We start from the raw sequence: 27,465 nt of genomic DNA, 5'->3' as shown, positions 1-27,465 counted from the left end.
TGGTCACATATATCCTGAGAAATCTGGGAATGAGCAATGGGACTTCTTTACAGCAAATGTTTAAAAAATTTTTTTTTAATGAAAGGGTTTTTTAATATAAAAAGAAAGGGCAGAAGGGGGGGTGAACCCCTTATGATCACCCCCCGTTTTGCTGCTGTGTAATTTCTTTTGGGGCAGGTTTATAGGATGTCTCCATTTGTTCTCCTGAATACTCCTTAAAAAAAAAAATCTACTCTAGTAACAAGTGTCATTTGCAGCATCTCAAAAACAAAGCAAAAAACGTATGTTTCTTGAGCTGTGGTGCCATCAAGTGGTCAGCTCTGTTCAGCAACTTTTTATTTAACTGTGTTTCTAGAACTCAAATATGTTATAACTATGAGCCACACCAGATGAGATACCTCACATTTCTTTAAATTCATATTAAAAACAGCAATTGGGGGGGGGCAAATGAGATGGGAGATGGGTTTACTCTTTCTCCAACATTGTCATCCCAAACTAAATTGCCATTCATAACTGTTTTTCCCCCTGTTTGGTGGGAAAACATGTCTTTCCATTGGATCATGTTATCTCCGACAACTAGTCTAATCGGAACAAGTTTCAATAGAAAAATACCCCAAATAGAAAAATAGTCTTTAAAATTATGAAAGCATTTTAGTGTGAAAAGCATTCAATATAGATTAAAAAACTTATTTACACTCATCTATATTGGGCAAAAACACATGGGGTAAAGAGCAAGGAGAGATGTTGCTATGCGTTCAGTAGATGTGTGGCCCTGAATGCCTTACGTCTAGCTATACTTGAGGTGATAATGATGCTTCTGCTTTGGGTTATTGCACTTTAGACTACAGCTGGGGACTCATATGACTGAATGCTCCTCCACAGAAAGAAAGAGCAGGGAGCTTCCTCTTGTTAGTTCAACATCAAGTGGAGAGGTGCTCCCTTCATCAAAAGGTGAACTTCACTCCCTTCAAACGCCTCCCTTTGAAGCATCAATGAAATGCAGGGGCTACAAAGCTAGGGCTGATATTTCTTCTCAGTCCTACAAGTTACTGTTTCAAAGCTTTTGTCACCTGAGATTTCCAGTGAAATAGTACTTTATCTCATTTTTTACTAAGGAGGAAAACATTCAAGCAAAACAGTTTCACACTTGAGTCAAAAGCATAGCTGCCAAGTTTTCCCTTTTTTTCACGAGGAAGCCTATTCAGCATAAGGGAAAATCCCTTAAAAAAAGGGATAACTTGGCAGCTATGGTCAAAAGTTATGATCCTGAGCATTGTAGGTATTCACATTCTCTCTCTCTGAAAGTTCAGCATCCTTTTCGTTGGCTTGCCCCAGGAGCTGTTCCATCTCAAATGGAGCCTGTTGTCTCACACAGCTCAGCTCAATGCAAAGATTACCAGGCGCCAGCCCTTGTGCTGCCGGAACCCCAGAGGCTGGTGCCCCGAGACTCAGCTGAGTCCCCGCTGCTCCGTGTGGCTGGTGGCTTCTTGCTATTAGTCTCCAGGTGTGGGGTGACTTCCTCTAAGGAAGAAATCTCCAAGTCACTGTCCTCCTCATCAACGAACTGCAGCAAGGGAGAAGAGAAAACAGATAGGAGAGCAAGCAGCAGATGGCAAAGACCAGCCGCACACTCTCATCTCTGCAATGGCTCACATCCTCCTCCTTAAAAATCACCCTAAATCAGCGAAGAAGATACTTCTCAGGGAAGGCACACCCCACCAGGGTTGTGTAGTGGTTACAGTGCTGGGAGACCAGGATTCAAGGCTCTGCTTGGCCATGACACTACCTGGGTGCCCTTGGGCCAATCAAGTCTCTCAGCCTAACCAATTTCATGTACATCACCTTGAGCTTATTGGAGGAAAGGTAGGCTATAAACACAACGAATAAGTAAATAATTCTTAATTCAGAGCTGAAGATTAAAGTTTCCCATTTTATGCCCGATACCAGTTTTGCCACCCACTACCCATTAGTCAGTATACAACTGGTGGGTTTTCAAGTGGTTGGGTGCTTTGCACTATCACAGTTAATGGGTGCTGCTCAAGAGCACCTCTTTCCATGTGTCTTGTGCATGAGAACCACCTAATGGATTGCACCCTGTTAGTTGAATCCCTGACAGCTGAAATCCTAAACATGCTCATGAGCAAGCCTCATAGAACACTGAGGCATTTATGTTTGAATAAATATGCATAGTATAATGTTATTGGGAAAGAACTGATGATTGAAAAGCAAAGGTAGCTGTGTTGCCCCCCCCCATACAAAACCACAGTAGGACAATATTTTTATTAGGTCATCAAGCATAAAATGACATAAGAATGAGCAAGCTTTCAAGCTCTCCAGAATTCTTCATCATGCTGAATAAATAGTCAGCAGCAAAAACCAGAATTATGTTTCTTATGGGTTAGAATTTGGCAGAGAAAGGGGGACATCACCTGTCTGGTTTCCTAAACTAGTGTGTATTGTATAGTACCTGGATTTTTTTAGTAGTTGGGGCAGGTTTAGGAGCTTCTTTGGTATTGATGGGAAAGAGTTTAACTCCACCAGCAGGCTTTTTCCCAGATGCACTGAGTGTCCTCTCCAGATTTTTGGCCATTGACTGCACCACTGTTTCTACAAGAAGCAAAGAATTGTTGTTATTCATTAAACTTGCTAGTCATTCATTACTCAAGTTGTGCATTACTCAAAGGTTTCCAAGTGACTTGCAACACATCTAAAACATAAAGGGTGGTATTATACTAACAAGCCCCATCAATGCAAGAATTTTCACTTGTGTAATGGGAATATCCCCCTCTCCTCCTTTGCATTCCTGCACCCTCCCCAAATCTATTCCAGGGGAACCTGATAACAGATTTAGTGGGTGCAAAGAAAGAGAAGGAGAGGATGTTCTGATGAGCAAGCAAAACTCCCTGGGATGGTGGAATAGTTCTACCTTAGTGCTATGTTTTATTCCACCCAAATACATTATACCATTAACAAATTCAAACTAAACACCTACAATTCATATACATATTAAGATTTAGGATCCGAGTCTAGACATCAGATTTAAACAGCAAAGTTGTTCATAATAATAAATGGCTTCTTAGAAGGTTATGGGCTGACCTAAGAAACTGTATAATTCTAATGAAAGCTGTCAGAATGACAAAACTAAGAAATGAGCTGACGTGTGTCTGACTGAAGAGCTGGTCCAGGAAAACCTATGGCAATAAGTATCTAGCACACGAACACTTGCCACTGCGTAACAAGAGCATTCACGCACAGTGATAGCACAGCAGTTGTGCATCCTCTCAGGTCACAGATAGTTGGCATACAAATACTGCCCTTGAATGGGCTGCAGCACATGGAAAACGTTTTTAAAATGCTATGCCAGTCATGTGGAACAACTACATAGGTAAGAGCTTTCTAGCCTACCCTGTTGCATTATAACTAGAGAAGCCTGAAGAATTTGAGCCTCACAAATTCTTGTATGAAATGACCTGATCTGCACTTATCAGATCAAACTGCATATCAAAACGACATAGCCAACACATTTTGCACTTCTTTCAGTACTGCAGGAAAATCCTTGGTAGTTAAAAAGGACCAAATATGGATTTACCGTAAATGCACGTTTTCAGAGGACATATGCATTTAAATAAGCATGAAAATATACAGTTCAATGCATATTAAAATGTGCATTAAAAATATATTAAAGCATGCACACACACACACCCGAACGAGTCTCTGCTGCTGTTGCAAGGACCCTTCCCATACTGCCTTTCCCCTCAGACAATTCTATGTCAGATGAATCCCAGTCACTCTCTTCATTCTGCGTTGCTCTGGGAGGGTCTGGTTCTGTCTTGCGGGGTGCAAACTTTGGAGATGTATAGTTTGATTCCTCTTCAGATTCTTCTTCAGAGCTGAAAGGTGAAGTGCTGGGGAATGGAAACAGAGCAGAGTGGGAAACAGAAACGAAGGATGGAGGAGAATTTCATTTGGTGCATTTTTAAGCATACTGATCTCCTTCAGTACACTTCCGGGCTAATATATTTATCAGAATGTAATTCTGGACTTCTCCAAATTTTGTGATGCATTTCTCAGCTCAACACACACACACACACACACACACAACCTCACCAAAATTTGTGTAAGAGTATGTATGTATTTTAGGATGAAATAAGGTTAGAAATGTACACATTGAGGAAAAATGTATATTTTGTGATAAAATACATACTGACATACATATTTATACATGGGTTTAAAATATGACTATGAATTTATTTATTTTTTATAAAAAACATCTAACTACAGATTAATGCAGAATCGAGACAGGACAGGACAGATCTATGAACAAACACATGTGAAACTGACATGGATAAGAAATGAAAATCCCCAACTTTGCCTACAGAGTTTTGGAGCAACATCCAACTGAGACACTTTTGAGGGATTCCCAGAGTACTTTGCAAATCTTGGCCAATTCACAAGGTCTGGTGGAAACAGCTGTTTTAGGACAAGGAGCAATTAAAATTAAAAGCTTGCAAAAATGTTTGTAAAACGCCTCAAACATAATGACAACAGTTCAAATGACATCATCAGTTTTCATACACAATAACCAAGACAATTCAGCATAAAAACAGGGAAATGGAAGTTTAACCCAGAACTTTAACCCACCTGGGATGATGGGCAGCAGAGTATTGAAGAGATGGTGTGCTGCTCCTCACTTGCTTTGGAGAAGGCATCCTGGGGGTCTCCACTGAACTGGCCTTGGAGCTCACTTTGCTCCGAGGGGCTGGTCTGGGCATCTCTGAGGCATAAGGCTTGAATTCAACTTGTTGCATTCTGGGCTTAGAAGACACAACCTGGATTGGAGACTGTGGGCTCCTTTGGCTTTTACCTGAAAGAGATGATTGGAAACATCTGGAGGAAAACAAATTGGCCAGTATCTGATCCACGTAAATAATACACACACCCCAAATAAAATAAAAGCAATGCGCTGAAAATCAGTATTCTAAATTAAGAATATCATAGAGAAACTTTCAGAAAATGTTGCCTTCCAGATGTTTTGGACTATGATTTTGGGCTGATAGAAGTTGTAGTCTGGATGCCTTCAGGTTGGCAAAGGCCTCTTACCTGAGGTTCCCGAGAGTGGCAGCGAGAGATCGCTTTCATCCTTCTGACCCCTTTTGACTTTCCTTTTCACTTCTTGCTCAATTTTGTTTCTTAAGGCGAGGAGCTGTGGAAATTTTTTGGCCTTCTGCTGTTGTTGGGTTTTTATCACGTCTCTCAAATGTTTGTAGGTTTGAGCAGGGATACCTTTTGAACCCTGTAAGAAAAACAATTAGGAATAATGCAGATTGCATCACTGCGTAATTCTGTTCTTGTGTGGTAGACCACAGCCCTTTTCATTCATAACTGACACATAGAACAAATATGTTTCAATGGAGGGGTGGAGAGCCCTCCAGGTGTTGTTGGACTCTAAATTCCATCAGCACTGCCAGGCAACCTGGCCAGTAGTTGGGGTTAATGGGAGTTAGAGTTCAACAACATCTGCAGGATCACAGATTTTCCATCCTTGGTTTACCAGCTATTGGGGTAGGGATGGAGGAGAAATTCCATTAAGTTTGCATTTAAAGGTGACTATCAAAGTCACACCTTACAAAGTCAAATGAGAAACATCTTTTGAAAATTGCACTTTTCTGAATTTGAAATGTAGTTGCTCCAGCCAATGTTTACAAAAATGCATGTATTAGGTTAAAGGGTGCATTAAAATGACTATATTAGTGAAAATGCACTATATTAGGATAAATTGCTTGCAAAAAAATGTGTTCATTTGTCAAAACTACATTAACGTGTTTGCTGGGGGAAATGCATTCTAAAAAGCTGAAGTATCTTCATGAGAGTTTTTCTTTCTTTATTTTTGTTAGCCGCATTTCTAGAGCAATTTGCAAATTCTCATTTTTTCCAGTCTTAAAGAACTGAAACTCATAGATCCTTCCATCCCTCTTGCCAGATAACCTTGCCAATATCTGCTAATAGAGAAAGGGGCCGACCAGAGGACACTTTGCCTAGGCCTCCCTCAAACCTGGAGTGAGTCCTGACAGGCAAACACATTGCAGTGCTGTGATAAAAATAACTCCAAGTGAACTGTGGGAAAGTATTTTTTGGACCCAAGATGGGAAATTTACAGAATTTCCATTAATAAGTTGATTCTGAAAAGAAACACAGTGTTAACTTCCGCTGATATGGTCCCTTCTGCAAGCCGTTTTCCTCAGATGAAGATTCCTAGTGTTGAAGAGCGTTAGGGAGTCTATTTTCCTGACCAGGTATGAATGTCCACACATGCTGAGGCTGTGTTGGAGGAACTTGTAATGAGACTTGACTCTCAGTTCCCAGAGATATTAGGCACTGCAATCCTCAGTTGAATATGGAAAAGGAATTCAAAGTTGGGCAATTGACTACAAGGGGAAAAGCTCTCTGCATCTACTTTCCCCCTCTCATGGAACTTACCCGCTTCACTCCCATGCTCTCCAGTTTCTCGTCAAGGGTCTCTTCCAGAATTGGCCGGAACTGTTTCAGCAAGTTTGGATTCCTCCTCAGTGCTTCTAGAACCCTCTTCTTTCTGTCCAGAGTATCTTCCAGTTCTGTAGTGAAACCAATGGCAAGAACCAGAAAAAACTTTAGAAATGGTGGCAAATCACCACCCCGTGGGTCAGGTCAGGTCTGGTCCCCAAGCAATCTTTCTTAGGGAAGGGGGACCAGTGGGCAGCATCACGGTGCTTTGTTGAATGGAGAGGAACTTCTCCACACACCTTGAAAGAGAGGGAAACTATGTTCAGAGTGATCATCAGAACTGCTTAAAGGATTCTGGCACCTTAGTATGCTGCCATTATTTTCATATCCCAGTATAAGGCTGACACCTTAACATTTGTTTTGGGCGATCAGAAATATGAAATAATTTCGTGAGCACAGCCAGTAACACTGCGACCAGCATTACTCTTTGCAATACTGCCTAAATTATCAACTTCTAATTACAGTCGTACCTCAGAAGTAGAACGGAATCCGTTCCAGAAGTCCGTTCGACTTCCAGAACATTCGGAAACCAAGGCACGACTTCCGACTGGTTTCAGGAAGCTCCTGCAGCCAATCAGAAGCTACGGAAGCCACGTTGGACGTTTGGGTTCTAGAGAACGTTCGCAAACTGGAACATTCACTTCTGGGTTTGTGACGTCCGGAAGCCAAAATGTTTGACTCGCAAGGTACAATCCAAGGTACAACTGTATTCTGCCACTGAATGAGAGTTTGCAATACTTTATTCTTTTGCTATTTGAAGGGGGGAAATAGGGTTCTAAATATATAAAGTAGACCTAAAACCCACCTGCATCCTATGGCAGCTTGACAGAATCCAATTAATAATTATTATAATCAGTAATATGATGCTTATCTGGAGGTGGCAAACTAAAGTCAAGAAACCATTCATCAGTGAAGTGCAGTCCAGGGGGTGGGTACAGGGGGGTTGTTCCCTGTGCAAAGGGGTGTCTTGGGTTCCAGAGGGAATGGGCCAGCCACTGGCTTTTGGAGACCCATAAAGGTCCTCTGGTCAGGTTGGACTTTGGACAACAACAGTATCTAGCATAAAATCGGAGAAGAGCAACTGAAATTGGTGAAAAATACCTTCTTCAGTAGATTCTTCTGTTGTTTCTGCCTTGGGAACAGTTATTTCTGGAAATTAAAAACAGTAACTTAGGAAAAGGCACATTATTCAAATTCCAGTTGGTGGAACTCACAGTTCTTACACATTAGCATGGAACTTAAGCTGTACAGTTTCATTTATCCCAGAAAAAAATTGATTTGTAGCTTTGTCCTTATGGAACTTGGGAGCAAAACACTCTTCTGGAGCTCTCGAAGATCAGCAAGAATCCCTCAGATTAGTTACTGTGCATGCCTATTTCACATCTCAAGATCGCACAAGTGCTTAAGTGTATGTTTGCAGTGCTAAAGCATACAAAACACACTGGGGTGGTTTTTTTGTACATGTGAATTTGTGTGTGTACATATATGATCTAAATTGTATTTATAGTGTTCAGAATGATAAAAACTACTTAATTGTTATGGAGCACATTAAACATTTCAAAAGACCACTAGGCATGAAATCACTGAAAAGTTGCTGGATGAGCACGGAATAGCTTTGATGAAAGCACTGGATTGCATATTTTGGTTAGAGGGTTAGAATTTTGAGAGTAATTTTATTATTTGCAGTAGTAAATCAAATTTTCTGCTACTGTTGGACTGCAGATTTCAGCACAAAGGAAAACCTTTCAACGCCGAGTTCCAAGCAACTTAATGATCCTTCCAGAATCTTCTCATACTTAAGTCCCATTAATTTTAACCAATTCAATTATGAACTGGGGGGTGGGGGGAGGTTTAAATGTGATTATTAATCCTTCCTTCTCCAGCCCTATCAACTGATTTAAACACCTGATGTAAGTGTACTTGAACACGTTCCCAAGTTCTACAGCAACTACACGTTACCAGACCTAAGAATGTGTAAATGAAAAAAGGCATTCTTTCTCTGTTAACCTCTGCCTCCCCTCCCCTCTCCTCCTCTATATCAAAGTTTAGACTGGAAGCTCCTCAGGGCACGAATCTGACCTCTTGTACTCTGTCAGGTATCATGCACACTGAAACAACAATAACTGCAATTATTGTTCACTCTTCCTTTGTGGCTCTACAAATCAGTGATTAATTTGACTGCACTATCTGTCACTCAGTGACAGTATACTGGACTCTTCCAACAAGCAGAAGAAAAGAGAGGTTGCTCTCATTCCAAAAACAAGAATTCTTATTGTCTGCTAAATCGCTAGAGACAAAGACTTCGGTCCCCTTAGCAGCATAATGGGAAAAATTGACTGTAGGAACTCTCCCTTACAGATGTGCTCTAAGAAAAATTCTTCTTTTAACTCCGCAAGTAGACTGCAACCTTAGAGCCACTATTAATCACTAATCCTTGATGTGCAGTTTGTACTGGGGCTGCAAGAAATCTTAGTTTCCAGAAAGCAATCTGTGGTTGTCACTATCTATAACGGCAAATAACTATGGAATCAATTGGGGCTTCCTTTGCTTCTGGACCTCAGTTCCAATTTTAATTCCCACAGGCACCAAATTCAGAGGTGAAATGTTCAGAATGACCTTAGAAAAAGAGCTGGATAATTAACTTCACTGTGAGCTTTTGAATCAATAGATATGGCTATTACAGAGTTTCCTTATCTGCCTGCCTAAACCTGCCCAGGTTTACACAGTTTGTCAAAAGAGAAAAAGAAGCATCTAGTGTTAACTATGGAAATTCATTCAGTCTAGATTTTGACCGTTACCTTTAGGTTTGCTAGAAGACAAGAGCTTAATCTGCAAGACAAAATATGTTATTAAAGGATCAGTTTTATTTAGGAACTGTTTACTTACTGTGAGTGTCCACATAATCAGGAAAAAAGCGAAACAACTGAAAAAGGAGCCCCAAAGATGCACTGTATTCTTTAGGCAGGGTAGAGATGGGGAACCATTGGTCATGCTGGGCTGGATGGGAGTTAGAGACTAACAGCTTTTGGAGAGACACAACTTCCCCATCCCTGTACCAGGATCTCATTCAAAGCGGTCCTCTGGTATAAGCCCTACTATCATATGAAAGGTTCTCTTCATCAAAACAACTTGATTAGAAGAATCACAAGGGAGTTTTATATCAGGGGAACATTCAAACATGCAGATTGCTCCCTGTTATTTGGCAAGAGCAGCAGCAGCAGCAGCAGCATGTAATTCTGAATATTGTGCAGTTTGAGCCTTAGAGCAGAAGCAACAATCTGCTTCAAAACAGGACTCCAAACTCTTATTGAACCTGAGCCCCAAGAGGTGAACAGAGTGCTTATTACAGGACTGAAGGCAGGATATCATATTCAACTTACTGTTTTCTCCTGTGACTGGATGATCTTGACCTGTTCCCTGAGTTGTGCACTGAGGGATGCTATTTGCTGCTTGCTGTGCTCAGCCATTTTCCATTGGTCAGAAGACATGGAGGCCCATAGTCTCTCATTCTCACCCTTCAGCTGAGGAGATAAGGACAAACTGTTTAGAGATCTGGGCATGAGGACCCACTGCATGAAGGTAGTGGGATTGTGTGGGCAGCAGGCTCTGCCCTCCCCAAAAGCATCCAGCACAATGTATACACAGAGTCTATCCATGTAATAGTTTCTGGCATTGTATATGCATAATCTCCGTTCGTGTATCATGCTCTACACAGGTGTGGGCAGATTCTGTTCCTATTTGGGCACTGACTGTACACCAGGACAATGTTTGAACTCTTAATGAGAGAGAAACTGTGAGGAAAAATATATTCTTCAGCACACTCACCTCTTCCTTCTCCATCTGGTGTTCCTTCTGAAGATCCCTCAGTTTCCACTTCCATTCTGTTTTCTGATAAATTAAAAACAACAACAACCTCAGTCTTAGCCAAACTTATTTGGACTCACCCAGAGGCTCCTCATGAGGCCGGAGGAACATCACCTGGCTCTGGGGCAGGAAGGCCGCTCCCCACAAGGCCCTTTCCATGTGGCCTAGGGGGCTGGGCCCAGACTCACCCAGCCCTACTGAAAAGGCTCCTAATGAGGTCGGAGGAACATCGCCCGACTGTGGGGTGTGAAGGCCACTCCCCACAAGGCCATTTCCACCTGGCCTAGGGGGCAGGGCCCATATTCACCCAGCCCTACTGAAGAGGATCCTCACAAGACCGGAGGAACATTGCCTGGCTGTGGGGCGTGAAGGCCGCTCCTCGCAAGGCCCCTTTCACCTGGCCTAGGCCCAGACTCACCCAGCCCTACTGATGAGGCTCCTCATGAGGCCGGAGTGACATCGCCTGGCTGTGGGGCATGAAGGCCGCTCCCCACAAGGCCCTTTCCACCTGGCCTAGGGGCCAGGACCCACACTTACCAGCCCTACTCCTCATGAGGCCCAGAGGCTCCTCATGAGGCCGGAGGAACAAATGTCTGACAACAAACCCTAACTATTGGATTCTTTTGCCCCATCTTTTTGTGCCTGCCAAACAGCTGTGTCATGCTTATGATAACATTTTATTTTCTTCTCAATTATGCTGTTTTAAATGTGCATTTTATATTTGTCTTCACTTACCAATGTTTTCTTTTGAAATGTTTTAAGATTTTTTTTTGTTAGCTTTATGTTAAATATGTATTCTGTTGTTGACCTCCTTTGTACTGTTTAATTTTGAAATCTTTAAGGTAATATTTTAGTTTTCTGTTAATCATGTTTCTTTGACTGTATACCGTACTTTATATCTGACTTTCTTCAGAAATGTTTGATTCTGGATTGTTTTATTGATGTTTAATATACTGTAAACTGCTTTGAGATTTTTCTTAAAAATATAAAGAGGTATAGGAATGAAAATAATAAATAAGTAAATAAATAAGCAAACAAGCAACCCTCAAGCTTGTGCACTCCCACCTTCTCTGGTGAAGCTGCAAGGAGCACAAAACATTTTTGTTTCGATTTTAAACTACTCATAGTTTGTTGCATTGTCCAAACTCAAGAAACTATGGTTAATCTTAATTACAGTTTGCTGAAACAAGCAAGCATCAAACCACAGTTAAAAAGCTTTCTTGCTGAAACAAGCCATAGTTATGATTAAATATAGTTCAAGAGTTGAATTCAATGCCTTTGCTAAATGGTCATTAATGTGGAACAAAAATGGAAGCTTCTAATTTCCTCCTCATGGCTACATTGGAGAAGAAGTGGAGAGGAGGCAGTGTTGCCTCGTATTGTTAAACCATGCTGTCAGAGCACAAGGGACATCACCATAAGTGACTCCACAACAATCTATCTGCTGTCATCATTTCCCACTCCCCACGATAGTTATATAGCTTAGGTTTTATGGTTTGGCTCCTGGGGTGGGGATGGGGTTTAGAATGTAATGGACTGCAAAAAATAAGATTGTACTCTTAAGCGTCTTCCCCCTACCCTGTTATATTCTACAAGCAAGAGATGATATATTGCAGAGCTCACAACCACCACATCTATGCACCTGTTGCTCAATCTTTGCCTTCATCCCCTGTAGTTCCCTCTGAGTCTTCTTCCATTGCTGCTGGTCAGATGACTCGTCATCCTGCAATGTCCCCAGATTAGAGACCACTGCACTCTTGCCTTGTAGTTCCTGCAGCTTCTGGAGGAGGAATAAGTGGTACATGTAAACACTTTGCTGGCAAAGAGCAGCGGCCAGAGCTATTAAGGCATCTCTCAGGTAGATTAGGTTTCTGTGCCATATCTGATGGAATATAAAAAGCAGAGTTGTCATGTAAGTTGGGACTTCCCTATGTAGATATGAATATTTGTTGAAAGGAACACCAGCTTCTTGCTTTGTGTTTCATTATCTTGATTGGGAAAGGACGACTAGCTAGAGTGTGGATTTCCCCCACAAACAGGATCATAACCAATTGCATGGCTCTCTACTTGTCAATGGTGCTGGAAATTCAGCTAAGTGAACAAGACCTTGCAAAATTATCCAGGCTATTTATAACTAGAAAAGTGCATTCTACTGAATAATCTCCAGAGAATGATGGAAATTTTGGCAACACACAGGGCACCATATTACCAAGGTCCATCCATGGTCAAACAAAGTGATTCATTCTTCTCTAACATAGGGGATTTTATCATTCCATGAAGAAAAGACCCTGCTGTTCTTTTGTGGTAATATTTAAAAGCAGCATGCCAGTTTATTGAAGGTGGCGACTGCCCTGAATGTTTAAGGATAAGAGAGAATTGTGCATTTGCCTTACCCCCTCCAAGGCGGAATTCTTGCTGGCAATGTCCTTGAATTCAGTGAGGAACAGGTGCCGGAGGTCTTCCATCTCCCTTTGAAACTTTACCCTTTCCTCCTCCTTCCATCTCTCAAATTTTCTTATACTCTCCTCTTCTCTTTGCCTTAGGTGCTCTGCTTCCTATCAATGAAACAACAAGATCCAAAGCTGGAAATAAGCTGGTTAGAAAAGACAAAAAGTTGTGGCTATGGAATGATTTGGGAACAGTTTCTAGAAATCCCAGTCATTCAAACGGAAGTGGAAATACTCCAAGCAAAGGGCAGGACAGTCCAATTCTTGCCCAGCGAGTTTAAGCTGGATATTCAACATGACAAAAACCAATAGCTTGCAACAGTGGGAGGGGGATGAGTGGAGTGGCAATGACCTGCACAGACAAGTTGCCCTATCAAATATATTAAAAGTGCAATCTTATTATGTCTTGTTGTTGTTTAGTCGTTTAGTCGTGCCCGACTCTTCGTGACCCATGGACCATAGCACGCCCAAAGCTAAGTCCCACTGAGTTCAAGGTGTATGATTGTTGCACACAGGAACATAGGAAGCTATCTTATACAGTCATACCTTGGTTTAAGTACACTTCGGTTTGAGTACTTTCAGTTTAAGTACTCAGTGGGCCCGTCTGGAACGGATTAATCCACTTTCCATTACTTTCAATGAGAAAGTTTGCTTCAGGTTAAGTACGCTTCAGGTTAAGTACGCTTCAGGTTAAGTACGGACTTCCAGAACCAATTACACTCATACTTCGGGTTAAGTATGCTTCAGGTTGAGTACTCCGCAGACCCATCTGGAACAGATTAATCACCTTTCCATTACAGTGGTACCTCGCAAGATGAATGCCCTGCAAGATGAATTTTTTGCAAGACGGATGCGTCTTGCGATCTGATGGTGACTTGCAAGACGAATTCGTTTTGTGAAAAATTCATCTTGCGAATCGCGGTTTCCCATAAGAATGCATTGAAATTTAATTAATGCGTTCCTATGGGGGAAAAAAGAAATTCCAATGCATTCCTATGGGAAACCGCGATTCGCAAGACGAATTTTTCGCAAAACAAATTGACTCACGGAACAAATTAAATTCATCTTGTGAGGCATCGCTGTACTTTCAATGGGAAATTTCGCTTCAGGTTAAGTACGCTTCAGGTTAAGTACAGACTTCTGGAGCCAATTGTGTACTTAAACCGAGGTACCACTGTACTGAGGCAGATGGTCCATCTAGCTCAATAGACTCTGACTATCCATGGTTTCAGGTAGAAGATTTCCCTACCTGGAGACACTAGGGATCGGACCTGGGTTCTTCTGCATGCAAGGCAGATACTCTGTCATTGAGCTACAGCCATTCACTGATATATGTGAGGCTCACAAGGAATTCCTTTCCACTGGTTTATTGGCCACCCCACTGAACAGCAGATACCCAGGGCAAGAGATTATCTGAGACGACTGACATTGTTCTGAAGGACTTCTATGTGCCTGCAAATATTTGCCCTTCAGAGTCCCCTCTCACCTTCATAGCTTGCATGTTTCTGCAATGGAGGCAACTCACCTTTGGATTTATTTTTACTGGAGCAGAAGAAATATTGTCAGATGGGTTTTTTTTTTTAAAAAAAGGTTTTATTCATTGCTGTTTTTAATCTGATATGAATGTCTTTGTTATTTTACTTTTTACTGTTAAATCACTTTGAGTCACACTTTCAAAATGCAAAAATGGGACTCAAATACAGTGGTACCTCGGTTTAAGTACACAATTGGTTCCGGAAGTCTGTACTTAACCTGAAGCGTACTTAAGCTGAAGCAAACTTTCCCATTGAAAGTAATGGAAAGTGAATTAATCCATTCCAGACGGGTCCGCAGAGTACTCAACCTGAAGCGTACTTAACCCGAAGTATGAGTGTACAGTGGAAACTCGGTTTATGAACACCTCGGTTTATGAATTTTCGGTTTATGAACGCCGCGGACCCATCTGGAACGGATTAATTCATTTTCCATTACTTTCAATGGGAAAGTTCACTTCAGTTTATGAACGCTTCAGTTTATGAACAGACTTCCGGAACCAATTACACCCATGCCTCAGTTTATGAACGCTTCAGTTTAAGTACTCCGCGGACCCGTCTGGAACGGATTAATCCACTTTCCATTACTTTCAATGGGAAAGTTCGCTTCAGTTTATGAACGCTTCAGTTTAAGTACTCCACGGACTGTCTGGAACAGATTAATCTACTTTCCATTACTTTCAATAGGAAAGTTCGCTTCAGTTTATGAATGCTTCAGTTTATGAACAGACTTCCGGAACCAATTGTGTTCATAAACCGAGGTACCACTGTAATTGGTTTTGGAAGTCCGTACGTAACCTGAAGCGAACTTTCCCATTGAAAGTAATGGAAAGTGGATTGATCCGTGCCAGTCGGATCGGCGGAGTACTTAAACTGAAAGTACTCAAACCGAAGCGTACTTAAACCAAGGTATGACTGTATAACAAACAACAAGCCTCTTCCCTTCCAGCTGCCGTGGTGCAAAAGTGCATTATCAAGAGTTTCGCATGCACTGTTTCCACTTTGGCTACAAACAGATCATTCTAATTCATCAAGCTATGAGGGCTTTGGCTTTTGTGAGTACATACCTGAGCCCTGCTTTGGCTCTCAGCCTCCAGTTGGGCATGGGTCTCCTTCAGTTTGACTTTCAGTTCTTCAATCTCACTTTCCATTTGTACCACTTGTTTCTTCTTCTCCTGCTCTATAAAGCTCAGTCAGAAAGAGGCATGGTTAGTTATGGCGTCAATTGTAAACATTTTGAATTGTGTATAGAAAGGTACCCAGGAATGTAAGATGATGATGATCAGTGCTTTTTTTCTTTAAAAATGAGGGGTACTCTCATTTTCCTATTCATATTGAAATTCTGCCCCTCAATGAGGCCAAACTCACAAAACGTTTAGGTGTATGCGTACCCCTGCGTTCTTCCAGTGATGATGATAATGATAATAATGATAATGATAATAGTATTAGTGTTAATAATAATAATAATAATAATAACAACACCCCACCCATCTGGCTTGGTTTTCCCAGCCTGAAACTCTATTTTTCAGAACTCCCTGACAGTAAGAGCTGTTCGACAGTGGAATTTGCTGCCAAGAAGTGTGGTGGAGTCTCCTTCTTTGGAGGTCTTTAAGCAGAGGCTTGGCAGCCATATGTCAAGAATGCTTTGATGGTGTTTCCTGCTTGGCAGGGGGTTGGACTGGATGGCCCTTGTGGTCTCTTCCAACTCTATGATTCTATGATTCCATGATTTATTTTTGACTTAAAACATTGCTTTGTATGTCAGGAAAATAATATTTGACACAAGTGAATTAACATGGGCCACATTTCAATCCAGTAGTAAATGTGTCGAGGCCTGTTCATTTCAAAGAACACCAGCACAGCTAGCTCTATAATGGATTGTCATCATAAATTATAGCGGGACCACTGCCCTCTGCTGGACAAAACCATGCCCAGAGCTGAATTTCCTCCAAGGTTTGTAGGTTTCGTTTTCCTCTCATTTTGTGAACTTCCTTTGCCACCTCAATAGTATGTGTGTGGTATATTTTGCAGTTTTCTTAGGCTTCCTAGAAGTATTTTGTTCCCAGTCATAAATCCAAAGCTATACCTCAGAGAATCTCGTGCATATTATTTGGTGAGGTAAATCAATTTGAACAAAATGTATTTGTCATGTTTTAATCTATATGCTTTATGGCCAACCTTATCATTATGTGAGTATGAAGTATATCCTTCTGAGGTGGGTCAGTTATAGTTGCATGATTGTATCCAGATTTGCAGAATGACATCTTAACATTTTCCAAAATGCTGGGTGTATGTACATTAATTTCTGATGTTGCCAGTATGGCTCAGAATCAGTTTATATGTGAAACCATTCAGAAAAAAGATGGTAGCTACTGAGCCCCTTATTTGTAGATAGTGATCAAGCTAAAGAGTTTGTTTCATTAAAATGACCTTTTAATGTAAAAGGAAATCTCTCCAGATTTTTCTACCCACAAATGAGTTAAGGGAAAGACAATGCCTGAATGCTTAATTAGTAACAAACTACTGGGTATCAGCCTGTATATGGAGAGAGGCACTCAAAAATCAAATGCTTTTACACAGTTTGATTGATCCAATGGGCCCCTGATGATCTCAAATAACACTTCAGATCAGGGGCAGTTACTGTGCTGTCCTGCAGATGAACTGTAACGTCCATCACCCTTGACTACTGGCCATGCTAAATGGAGCTGATGTGTGTTTGAGCCCAGCAAAATAAATTTGGGCAGGGGCACCGCATTCACTACCCCTGCTCCAGGCAATCTGGAAAACAAAGGGTCCCTCCGTGTTAGTTAGTTATTAAATTTAACAAGGAAAAAAAAAAGAAGAGAATGGGGAAAAAATATTATGAAGTAAAATGCACTCGCTTTATCAGTGAAAAGATTTCTGTTTGTGCAACACAAACTTCCCAACAGAATGGCCCAATTGGTTAGACCGTGGTGCTGGCAACGGCAAGGTTGCAGGTTCAATCCCCATAAGGGACAGCTGCATATTCCTGCATTGCAGGGGGTTGGACTAGATGACCCTCAGGGTCCCTTCCAACTCTATGATTCTATGAGAACTCCCCCCCCCCTCTCTGCCAGTTTGCATTTCTTAGTACAGAAAGTATTGATCTGATGTGTAGGGATCTTTCTTATTCTAATTAATTCAAGAGGTCTCTGGAAGCTTCTCTGTGTGAAAGAAACAAGCAGAAGGTTCATGATGTTTGGGTTATTCCTTCAGACAGCGCTTTTTTCTGGGGGGACGCAGGGGTACAGATACCCCTAAACATTTTGTGATTCTAAGTTTGGCCTCATTGAGGGACACTATTTCAATATGAGTAGGAAAATGAGAGTACCCCTAAACATTTTTTTTAGAAGAAAGGCACTGCCTTCAGAGAAACTGAGTAAAGCTGGCTTAAACTGGTTCTGTTATCTCTTCTGTCAAGGTCATGATGACTATAAAAGTAAGGCCAGAAGGAGCCTGGGTTTCAATTTCTCTTTCTATCTTCCCTCTGGTGTGGTGTTTTGTATATAGTGTTAAGGTTTAGACTTATTATAAGTTATTGTAAGTTTAAGTTAAGTCTGCTGCAACTGGATTTCTTATAGATGGTGCCAATCCTGAATGTATTGGATTTGCGACCATTATGCGCATTTGCCTTCAGTAGCAGTAAAGCTCTGCTGGATGAAATATTAATCGCCTCTGGTTTATTCTTGGGGAATCCTGAAACGTGTTTAAGTTTTTACTCTGCTAACTATATGTGGGAGTTCTGCTCTGGATCAATACAGTATTGCGTAGAATTTCTATGACATTCTCCTCCTGAGTGTGCTCTGCACATTCCCCAAATGTGCTCTGGAGCATTGGGGAACTCCCAGAACAGATTTAGAGGGCATATAGGGTGTCCTGTGGGGAGGGGAAGGGGGAAGTTCCATTCCACAGCCAAAAGTCCTTGTGCTGAAGGAACAAGCACACTGAATGACAATGCCCTCTGTATTTCGGATTGGCTATTAGTAATTATGGTCTCCATATGTTATTGCTAGTTCATACTGATGTTTTAAGACATACATAATTCTTATCGTCTGTTCTGCTAAGAAGGGGGGGGTTATTGTTGGTTTCTTTTTGTATTTGTGATGTTTTTAAGATACTGTAAACCAATTAGCAATTATTATTAGTCTTGAAATATGAAGCAGGGGCATAGCAAGGGGGGGCGATGGGGGCGGGGCACCCCGGGTTACACTCTGAGGAGGGTGCCACTCGACCCCCCCCTGCGAGCGAGCAGCCAACCACTGCCCGGTAAAAGCCTAGCTTGGCGGCTGGCTACTCGCTCACTTGCTCGGCACGCGCTTTGCTTGTTCCTAGGCGAGGGGCGGGCCAGGGAGGGGCATCAGCGGCTGCCACTGATGCCCCTCCCTGGCCCGCCCCTCGCCCAGGAACAAGCGAAGCATGCGCCGAGCTGGTAAGTGAGCAAGCTGCAGAGCGAGGCTTTTTAAAAAACCTCACTCCACACCTTGCCGGTGCCGCCGCTCTAGCACCGGGATCCTCCGCTCATGGCCAATCCTGGGCGGCACACACCAGCACTGTACGGTGCCGTACGCGCACAACGCATGCACCGTACTCAGCAGAGCCACTGGCAAACAGGCCCAGCGCCGTATGGCGCTGGTGCATGCCGCCCGGGATCCTCCGCTCACGGCTGCATCAGCTTTATCCCCGCAGTGGCTTTATCCCCATGCACATGCACCATGCACAATCCTCCACTCGCAGATGCAGTGGCTTCATCCCTGTAGCAGCTGCATCTCCATGCGCATGCGCGATTCTCCACTCGCGGCTGCAGCAGCTTCATCCCCACAGCGGCTGCATCCCCATTTGCACGAGTCATGCACGTACAGTGCCGCGTATGCGTGCTGCATGGCGATGCCCCGCCCCCGGGTGCCGGAAAGCCTTTGTGCTGGGTGCCGGAAAGCCTGATATGAAGCAGTACATAAAGAAATAACCCTCTGTGCTCACCTGCTGCAGTGGCCTCTGGGTGCCTGCGCAGCATGTGGGCTTGAAGAAAGGAGTAGTTCATGAAGGTCTTGTCACATAATTGGCACTGGAGAAAGACAAAGAAAAGGATAGATACGTCACATGCTGGCCTGGTTCACACATCAAGGTAAGACAGAGTGTGGCTCATCATGACCACATGAATGTGTTGGCTCTCAGATAGGAACTTACATTGCTCTCTCTCCTCCCCCCCCCCCGGCTTTTAGGTTAGCCTGGGAGGACCCCCAAGCCAAAGTTTGGCTTAGCCTGTCACTCAGACCAGGGATCAGGGTGAAGCTGCCTCCTTCACGACCATGACCTGCAACTGCAGGACAAACCTTGGCTACAGGTCAAGGAGAAGAAACCTGAATCATGATTCTGGATTTAGACCACATGCTAAGCTAAACAAACCAAGACCACATTCACACCACACATTGAAAGCACTATGATACCACTTTAAACATTCATGGCTTCCCCCCAAGAATTCAAGATGCTGTGGTTTACTAGGGGTGCTGAGAATTGTTAGGTAGGAGATCCGTATTCCCCACACATTTCCCAGAGATCCTTGGGAAGAAGGATTGACTGTAAAATCACCCTGAGAAATGGAAAACTATGGAGGCGAAAGGGGTTCCCCAATAACTCTTAGCACCTTAGCACCTTAAATGACAGCTCCCAGAATTCTTTGGGGGAAGCCATGACTGTTTAAAGTGGTGTCATGGTGCTTTAAAAGCATGGTGTGAGTTTGGCCTATGTGTCCATGAGTGTCCTTCTTTACAACCTTGATTTAGCTATCACATATAGACCTAAAAAGCCGGAGGAGGAGCAAAGCATTCCACTAGACCAACTCCAAGCTTAATGCAGGACCATTCATCCATGTGTTCAAACTAACCCTGAATTATGGGCTGTTTGTGAATGGCTGCTGAAGTACTAACACCCAGACAACTGAAGAAGTGTATCTGAAGAAGTGTGCATGCACACAAAAGCTCATACCAAAATAAAAACTTAGTTGGCCTTTAAGGTGCTACTGAAGGAATTTTTTTATTTTGCTTCGACTCAGACCAACACGGCTACCTACCTGTAACCCAGACAACTGTAACCCCCCCCCCAAAAAAATATTTGCTAATCTAGCTTTGCTTCTGCAACCACAATCAGGCAGATGAGCTGGAAGAAAAACAAAGATCATTCGCATTTCCTTGACAGGCTGCTGACTGAAAATCCACACTGCATAATGCAGCTCCGTACGCTCCAGCTGTCCCTATTTACCAAGGACAGTTCTCAGAAAACGGAAGGTATTTAAACAGAAGCTGTCAGGGATGCTGTAGTTGTGTCCTGCATTGTAAATCCTGCACTGAACAGAGGGGTTGAACGAGGGGTTGCACTGAACAGAGGGGTTGAACTGAGTACAACAGTGCTCAGGCGATCTCTCCAAATCCTCCACTGTATTTGTGGGCAGAGAAACTTGCAGGATCATTTCACCACATTTCTCCAGGGGGGGGGGAAATTTCCCATGAGGTTTTTTTTTTTTTTTTTGCACAGTAGCACAACTTATCTCCACCCACCACCTACAAAGTTTCCCCTTCTCCTTTTGCTGCCACTGGAAATGTTATCAGCAACAGTGTTACCGTATTGCACTGTTGAATTTATCTTAATGCTCCCCACGTTTTCAAATAAACCAAAATTTCCACCATATATTCAACAAACATTTCCCAATCTTCTTTAAACGTATATTCTTCTTGCCCTCTTATTCTATGTGTTAGGTCCACAAGCTGCGCATATTCCATCAGTTTAAGTTGGCATTCTTCTTTCATTGGGGCCTCGCTCATTTTCCATTTTTGAGCTAACAAAACACGAGCCGCAGTGGTGGCATACATAATTTAAAACATTTTTTCCAATTCATTATGAATTATGTCCCAATATTCTTTTACCCTTTTACAGGTCCACCACATATGATAGAATGCACCCTCAGTCTCATTACATCTCCAACACTTATCTGATTCAGGTGGGAAGGAAGAGGCAGCCAAGATACATTCCAGACACCATGATATATCAGCATATCATGGTATTTAGCTGCTGATATATCACAATGTCAAAAACTAGATATCAGCCAGCCCTGTTTACAATTATGAAAGCTGCACAGAAAGCATGCAGCCATACCACTCACCTTGTGGTAGTTATTGGCCCCAGCTTGCAAGAGCAATTGCTGCGTGGCAATCATCTTTTTCCGCCTCCTGCTCTCTTCCTTGACCCCCTTCAGCTCTTCTGCTTGCTTATCCCAGTCCTGCTTGACGCGTTTGAGGTCTTCCAGGGTCGCTTGGTGTTGCTCTTCCTGAAGGGCCAGGCTCATGCTCAAGTACTCCTGAGAGTGCAGCAGGTACTCGATGGTCAGCTGGGCCATCTTGAAGACCTTCAAGAGCACAGGGTCAACTGGCTGCTGACAGTAAGGGCACTTTTCTGCATCGAGGTTGCAAAAGGTGATGCTGTTGATGTTCTCCTGCAGAGTGGCAAGGTCCAGCTCGCGAGCCACCCGCTCCACATCGATGGCACTGAACCGCCTCCAGTCGATCGTGTCTCGCCGCAACTGGAATTTAAAGGCGGGGAACATGCTCGGACCGGCGAGCATGCTGCCCAAGAGATGGCTGCTGCTTGGGAAGTTCACAGGAAATGTGGAGCCTGGCATACCTGTCCAATAATGACGGGGTGCAGGCAGTTGTGGTGGGTAGTAAATATTAGCAGCAAAAGGCTGGACAATGAAAAGGATACAAGATGAATTAGGGCTGGAACAAAATGGGACCTGATAGAGTACACTTGTGTACTTGAAGCAGACCCAAAACATGTACAAATGTATGAAGAGCCTGCTGAATCCGGCTAATGGCCCATCTAGTCCACATCCTATTCTCAGTGACCAAGCGATCCCCATGGGAAACTCACAAGCAGGACCTGAACACAATAACACTCTTCACTCCTGTGGTTTCCAGCAATAGCTATCCAAAGCATTACTGCATCTGACCCTGGAAGTGGAGCACAGCCATCATGGCTGATAGCGATTGGTAAAAGGTAAAGGTAAGGTAAAGGGGCCCCTGACCATCAGGTCCAGTCGTGTCCGACTCTGGGGTTGCGGCGCTCATCTCGCTCTATAGGCCGAGGGAGCCGGCGTTTGTCCGCAGACAGCTTCCGGGTCATGTGGCCAGCATGACAAAGCTGCTTCTGGCGAACCAGAGCAGCACACAGAAACGCCGTTTACCTTCCCGCCGGAGCGGTCCCTATTTATCTACTTGCACTTTGATGTGCTTTCGAACTGCTAGGTGGGCAGGAGCTGGGACCAAGCAACGGGAGCTCACCCCGTTGCAGGGATTCGAACCGCCGACCTTCTGATCAGCAAGCCCTAGACTCTGTGGATTAACCCACAGCGCCACCTGGGTCCCCTACGTCAGTCTATGTCTAATGCTCATTTAAAGCCATTCCAATTAGTGGCCATCACTGCCTCCTGAGGGAGGGAGTTCCATAGTTTAACTATGTTCTGCATAAATAAGTTCTTCCTTTTATCTATCCCAAATCATACAACATTCTGTTTCATTAGATGTTTGTGAGTTCTAGCGTTATGATAGAGGGGGAAAATCCTTTTCTCTATCCACTTCCTCCATGCCATGCATAATTTTATTAATTTCTATCATGTCACCTCTTCCCTGCCCTTCGTCTAGAGTCCCAAATGAGGCAACCTTTCCTGATAGCAAAGTTGCTCCATCCTCTTGATCATTTCGGCTGCCCTTTTCTGTGTAGCCTGCAGAACTGGTTTCCTTTTATATTATTCTACTCAGTCCTCGGGTACATGGGAGAACTCAGTCGGTGGAGCAGGAGACTTTGAATCTCAGGGTAATGGATTCAAGCTCCATGTTGGACAAAAGATTCCTGCACTGCAGGGGGTTGGACTAGATGACCCTCATGGTGCCTTCCAACTCTACAATTCTATGTTTCTATATCACTTTACTTATTACCATACTAGATGGTTAAACAACCACAGATTAGAAACAACTACTAAGATTTCAAATGAGTGAAGAAAATAGCAAGATGATTAGGTAAGCAAATCAAGGTGACTGCTGTTTATAGCTGAAAGGTTTGATTCATTAGCTATTAAATTCAAAGTTGGCTCTCAGTATAGGCTTATTAAGAGTACAGGTGAGGGTTCCAGCTTCCATATAAAAAACATTCCTGTACTCATGTACTGATTTCTCAGACACTCAAACAACTATAATTTGTTGGTATCTGAAGAAGTGCGCATGCACACAAAAGCTCATACCAATGACAAACTTAGTTGGTCTCTACGGTGCTACTGGAAGGAATTTTTTAATTTTATTTCAACTATAATTTGAGTTGTGTTCCTACCCAAATATAAAATGCACGAGAGTCACTGAGCTTTCAGTTCTGAGGACTAAAAAAATGAGGACATCTGATATGGCACTCTTATTATAACAATTTGCTTTCAACATTTAATTGTCACAATTACAAAACCGCTTACAATGTAATCCTATACATGCTTATTCAAAAGAAAGTTCTATTATGCTCAATGGGATTTACTTCCATGAATGTGTGCATAGGATAGTAGCCTCTAGGGGAAAGTGCTGTAAAATGATACATACCATTTTTTCCAGTATAGAAATGCTGTTCTGATCTATCTGGACTCCTTGCTTATTCACAACAGACAGTTGTGTTGTGCAACGGTGTGTTACTAGGTGTGTCCTGGCATGATGGTAACAGGACTCCAAAGTTTCCCTCACAGTAGCACAAATATACCATAGCTAAGCAGCACGCTCCAAGTGGTTAAATATTCATTCTTGGCTTTGTATGTATTTGTTTGCAGCTCCAGTATGAGCAAACAATGATCACAATGAACAACCAGGTGATAACATGTGTTCTCATCTGCCAGCAAAGCTGCTCTGCATTTTACACAGGACAAACAGGCCAGTCTAAATATGGAAGAATAAATGGACACCATTGGCAATATTCAAAAACCAGTGGTTCAACCTACCAGAATGCTCTGTAAATTACCTTAAAGTAGCCATCCTGCAGCAAGGGAAATTCAAAGGGAGATTGCAATATGAAACCACTGAATTGACTGAAAGGGTTCAATGCTATCACTTGTGGGCTGAACCGAGACAAAGGATTTTAGCATATTAGAGATGTTAACTGCTTTACAAAGCAATGGTGCCTCTGCCCTCAATAACTATTTGTGAAGTCCCACTGTTAAATATGGAATTATTACTCTCTGTACTTTTCCGCTTTTCATTTCCCTCTGACTTCACTTTTAACCATTTCCCTCTACCTGCCCTCCCCCCATACCAAAACCTCAGGATAACATTTCATGCATCTGATGAAATGGACTGTGGTTCACAAAAAGCAAGCGGCATAATACATTTGTTAGTCTTTTAGGTACCATAGGACTCCTGGGTGTGTACAGCCTGCATGATAATGTGCATTCAGTGCCAGATGCAAGTGCCTGCACACACAGAGACCGCTTTCTCAGGTCACCTCCTGTTGGGGCAGAGACCTACTGATGATGCAGGGCTGTGTCACTCCCCTCACCATGTTTAACTTGCCTATGAATGAAAGGGGCAAAATGTACAGGTTGATGTAATCCCTGACAGCTTTACTCTGCCTGAAGTGGGGGTGTGTTGGGGTCTGTCGCTGATTAACATTGTAAAGCCCTTTAAATGTGCTTGTGGGAGGAGGGGGTTGTTGTTTCTGTTTTAACTATTTATTTGTGCTTTTATCTTGTATTTCTGTGTTGTGAACAACCTTGAGATCTTTTGAGTGGTATATAAATCTAATAAATATTAATAAACCAATAACTTTTCTTGCAGCTGCTGAAGTCCCAGGGGCCCTGTCTGAAGCAAGGCCACAACCCACATTGTAAAGCATCAGTGGTGGTGCTTAAACAGAATTACAGGAAGCAGCTTAAACAGAATTACAGGAAGCTGCCTTATGCTGTCAGACTATCAGTCCATCTCACTCAGTACTGTCCACATGAGTGTTTCTAAATCTTCAGTTTGTGGGATTACGGCTCCCATCGTCCCTGATTAAGAGGGCTGAGGGTCTCCAGTTGTTTTTGGACTACAACTCCCACCTTCCCTAGCTAGCAGGACCAGTGGTCGGGGATGATGGGAATTGTAATTCAAAAACGGCTGGAGATCCAAGTTTGGGAAATACTGATCTACACGCATGGGAAGCAGCTTGTGTGGGTTTCAGACAGGGGTCTTTCTTAGCCCTTCCTGGAGATGCCAAAGATTGAACCTGGGGCTTTCTGCGTGCAGTGCAGATGCCCTAACACTGAGCTTCTGCCCCCCCAACCTTTTTTTTCACACCATAGAAGAGAAGGGCCTTAGGAACATGCCTCCCTTGACAGCCCTCGACAGCCTCTCTGGAAAATTGCCCCTGGATTTCCAAGTGTTAAGAAGCCCCAAAGCCTCCGAAGAGAAGGATGCACCGGGCCTTGTTGGCCGCGGAATGTCGAACTCCTTCCACCCACCCTCCGACAAATTTTGGCTAGCAATTTCTACTCCCGAATTTCAAAACCGAACAAGGAGCAATGCCTTTTCTCCTCCTCCTCCTCCTCCCTTTCCTTCCCTCCTGTGTGTGTGTGTGTGTGTGTGTGTGTGTGTGTGTGTGGCAGCCGCTACTTTATAGCCAGCATGCTCCAACTCAGCGCCCCTGCTTCCCTTCCCAGTAAACCAACTCCCCTTCCTGTCACGCAACCCCCAAGTCCTCCCCTTATCCGCTTCAGATTCTCCAGCATGTTTGCAAGGAATCGGCTCTTGGAGAAAAGTTTCCTAGCCGGGCTGCAGACAGGAGCAGCTTGTTGGACAGAGAGGGAGGAGCTATGTAGATTGAGTTCACTTGGTCAGCTCCTAAAGTTTCCAGTCTGGAGGTTCCTGCGAGTGTTTGCAATTTAACAAGCCACTTCACCCGCTGATGTTTTCCTGAGCGGTGGGAACATGCAAGAGGGAAAGAAGGCGAGCAGTGGCTTGAACAAAGCAGAGCTGGTTAGCCCCACCTCTCTGCATTCCTCCTCCTCCACCTCCTCCTTCCCTCCTCCAACTCTCTTGCCACAGAGCTTCACGGTGCAACGTTTCAGTTCTTTAGACTAGAGTACCAATACCAAACAAAGCAAATCCTTACCTGTCCCCAGAGCGCATGTTTTGTGGCGTGGGGTTGGGAACTGGGCGCGTGCGAGCGAGAAAGAAAGAAGAGAGAGATCTAAAGCAGCCTGGATTGGAGGCGCAACTCTCTCCGAGCTGGAATCTTCCTTCTCTCCTCCCACCCAGGAAATTCAACACCATCCAGCAAAGCGCTGGTTCCCCACAGCGACGAATCGCCTCGGCCTAAATGCACAACACCAGGCTGGAGCGGGAGAAAGCAACTCCAGCGCTCTGAGCGCAGAGAACGGCTCCCTCGAGGAGGATGGGGGTGAAAATCGCTGCGAGGCCGTCCCCAAAGCCAAGCCGTTGCTGTAGTAACTTCTAATAACACCCTACCTGATTACCCTTTCCCTTCTTGATTGGCTTTGCTAACGCGGAAAGAGGGAGGATCAGGTAATAAAAGTGCATTAGAGCATCGATGCTCAGGGGGTTATTAAGCTGCTGTATGTTTGATAACAAAGCTGCCTCCCCGTGGCTATAATTGTACCCGAACATGTAGCTGCAGGTGAGGAGGCTGGGCTCACGGTTGCAATTAAGGACGGGCAAATCTGTCAACATGGGTTTCTCTTAGTTACTCGTTTTTCCAGTCTTCAGTTCAGTTTGCCACTTTTCCACATCAGTTTGCAATTATTATTATTATTAAAAGTCCTCAAGGAAAATTGATCAGCATTTGGGTATGGATTTCTCCCGATAAGACACACTTTTCCATGTGATTTTGCCTAATATATACATTTTTGCAAGCTCGTTTCCTCTAATGTAAAGCATTTTCTAAGTTATTTTCACTAAGGGACCATTAGGTACAGTCGTGGACGATTCTGGGGTTGCAGCGCTCATCTTGCTTTATTGGCCGAGGGAGCCAATATACATCTTCCGGGTCAT

At 43.4% G+C, this 27,465-nt stretch overlaps 1 protein-coding gene across 3 annotated transcripts; it reads right to left on the bottom strand.

The window, feature by feature from the left end:
- Nucleotides 1–524: 524 nt before the first annotated feature.
- DZIP1L (DAZ interacting zinc finger protein 1 like) lies at nucleotides 525–27,020 on the bottom strand. 3 transcript variants are annotated; one of them, XM_060274596.1, is made up of 16 exons: nucleotides 26,567–27,020; nucleotides 21,558–22,136; nucleotides 19,382–19,466; nucleotides 15,451–15,563; nucleotides 12,798–12,959; nucleotides 12,047–12,184; nucleotides 10,366–10,428; nucleotides 9,921–10,061; nucleotides 9,339–9,369; nucleotides 7,642–7,689; nucleotides 6,478–6,611; nucleotides 5,101–5,293; nucleotides 4,642–4,864; nucleotides 3,703–3,905; nucleotides 2,468–2,607; nucleotides 525–1,564 (listed from the first exon to the last, which is right to left on the bottom strand). In XM_060274596.1, exons 2-16 carry the CDS (start codon nucleotides 22,071–22,073, stop codon nucleotides 1,394–1,396), a joined length of 2,361 nt encoding a protein of 786 aa, XP_060130579.1. In that variant the 5' UTR covers nucleotides 22,074–22,136; nucleotides 26,567–27,020; the 3' UTR covers nucleotides 525–1,393. The 3 variants fall into 3 exon arrangements, with proteins under 3 accessions (XP_060130579.1, XP_060130578.1, XP_060130577.1); XM_060274595.1 differs by lacking the exon at nucleotides 26,567–27,020 and adding an exon at nucleotides 24,031–25,959 and having other exon boundaries at nucleotides 2,468–2,601; XM_060274594.1 differs by lacking the exon at nucleotides 26,567–27,020 and adding an exon at nucleotides 24,031–25,958.
- Between the last annotated feature and the right edge of the window lie 445 nt (nucleotides 27,021–27,465).

Source organism: Zootoca vivipara, chromosome 5 (genome assembly GCF_963506605.1).
Source record: "Zootoca vivipara chromosome 5, rZooViv1.1, whole genome shotgun sequence".
Classification (NCBI taxonomy): Eukaryota; Metazoa; Chordata; class Lepidosauria; order Squamata; family Lacertidae; genus Zootoca; species Zootoca vivipara.
The sequence above is the reverse complement of the archived record's forward strand: the minus strand, read 5'-3'. Positions and strand labels throughout refer to the sequence as shown.

What these genes read in the sequence shown, in the direction of transcription:
- DZIP1L (XM_060274594.1), bottom strand. An exon ending in GCCACTCTCGGGAACCTCAG is followed by an intron (nt 4,865 to 5,100) that starts GTAAGAGGCCTT and finishes CATCTCTTTCAG; the next exon opens with GTAAAAGCCAAAGGAGCCCA. An exon ending in CAACTACTAAAAAAATCCAG is followed by an intron (nt 1,565 to 2,467) that starts GTACTATACAAT and finishes CCCTTGCTGCAG; the next exon opens with TTCGTTGATGAGGAGGACAG.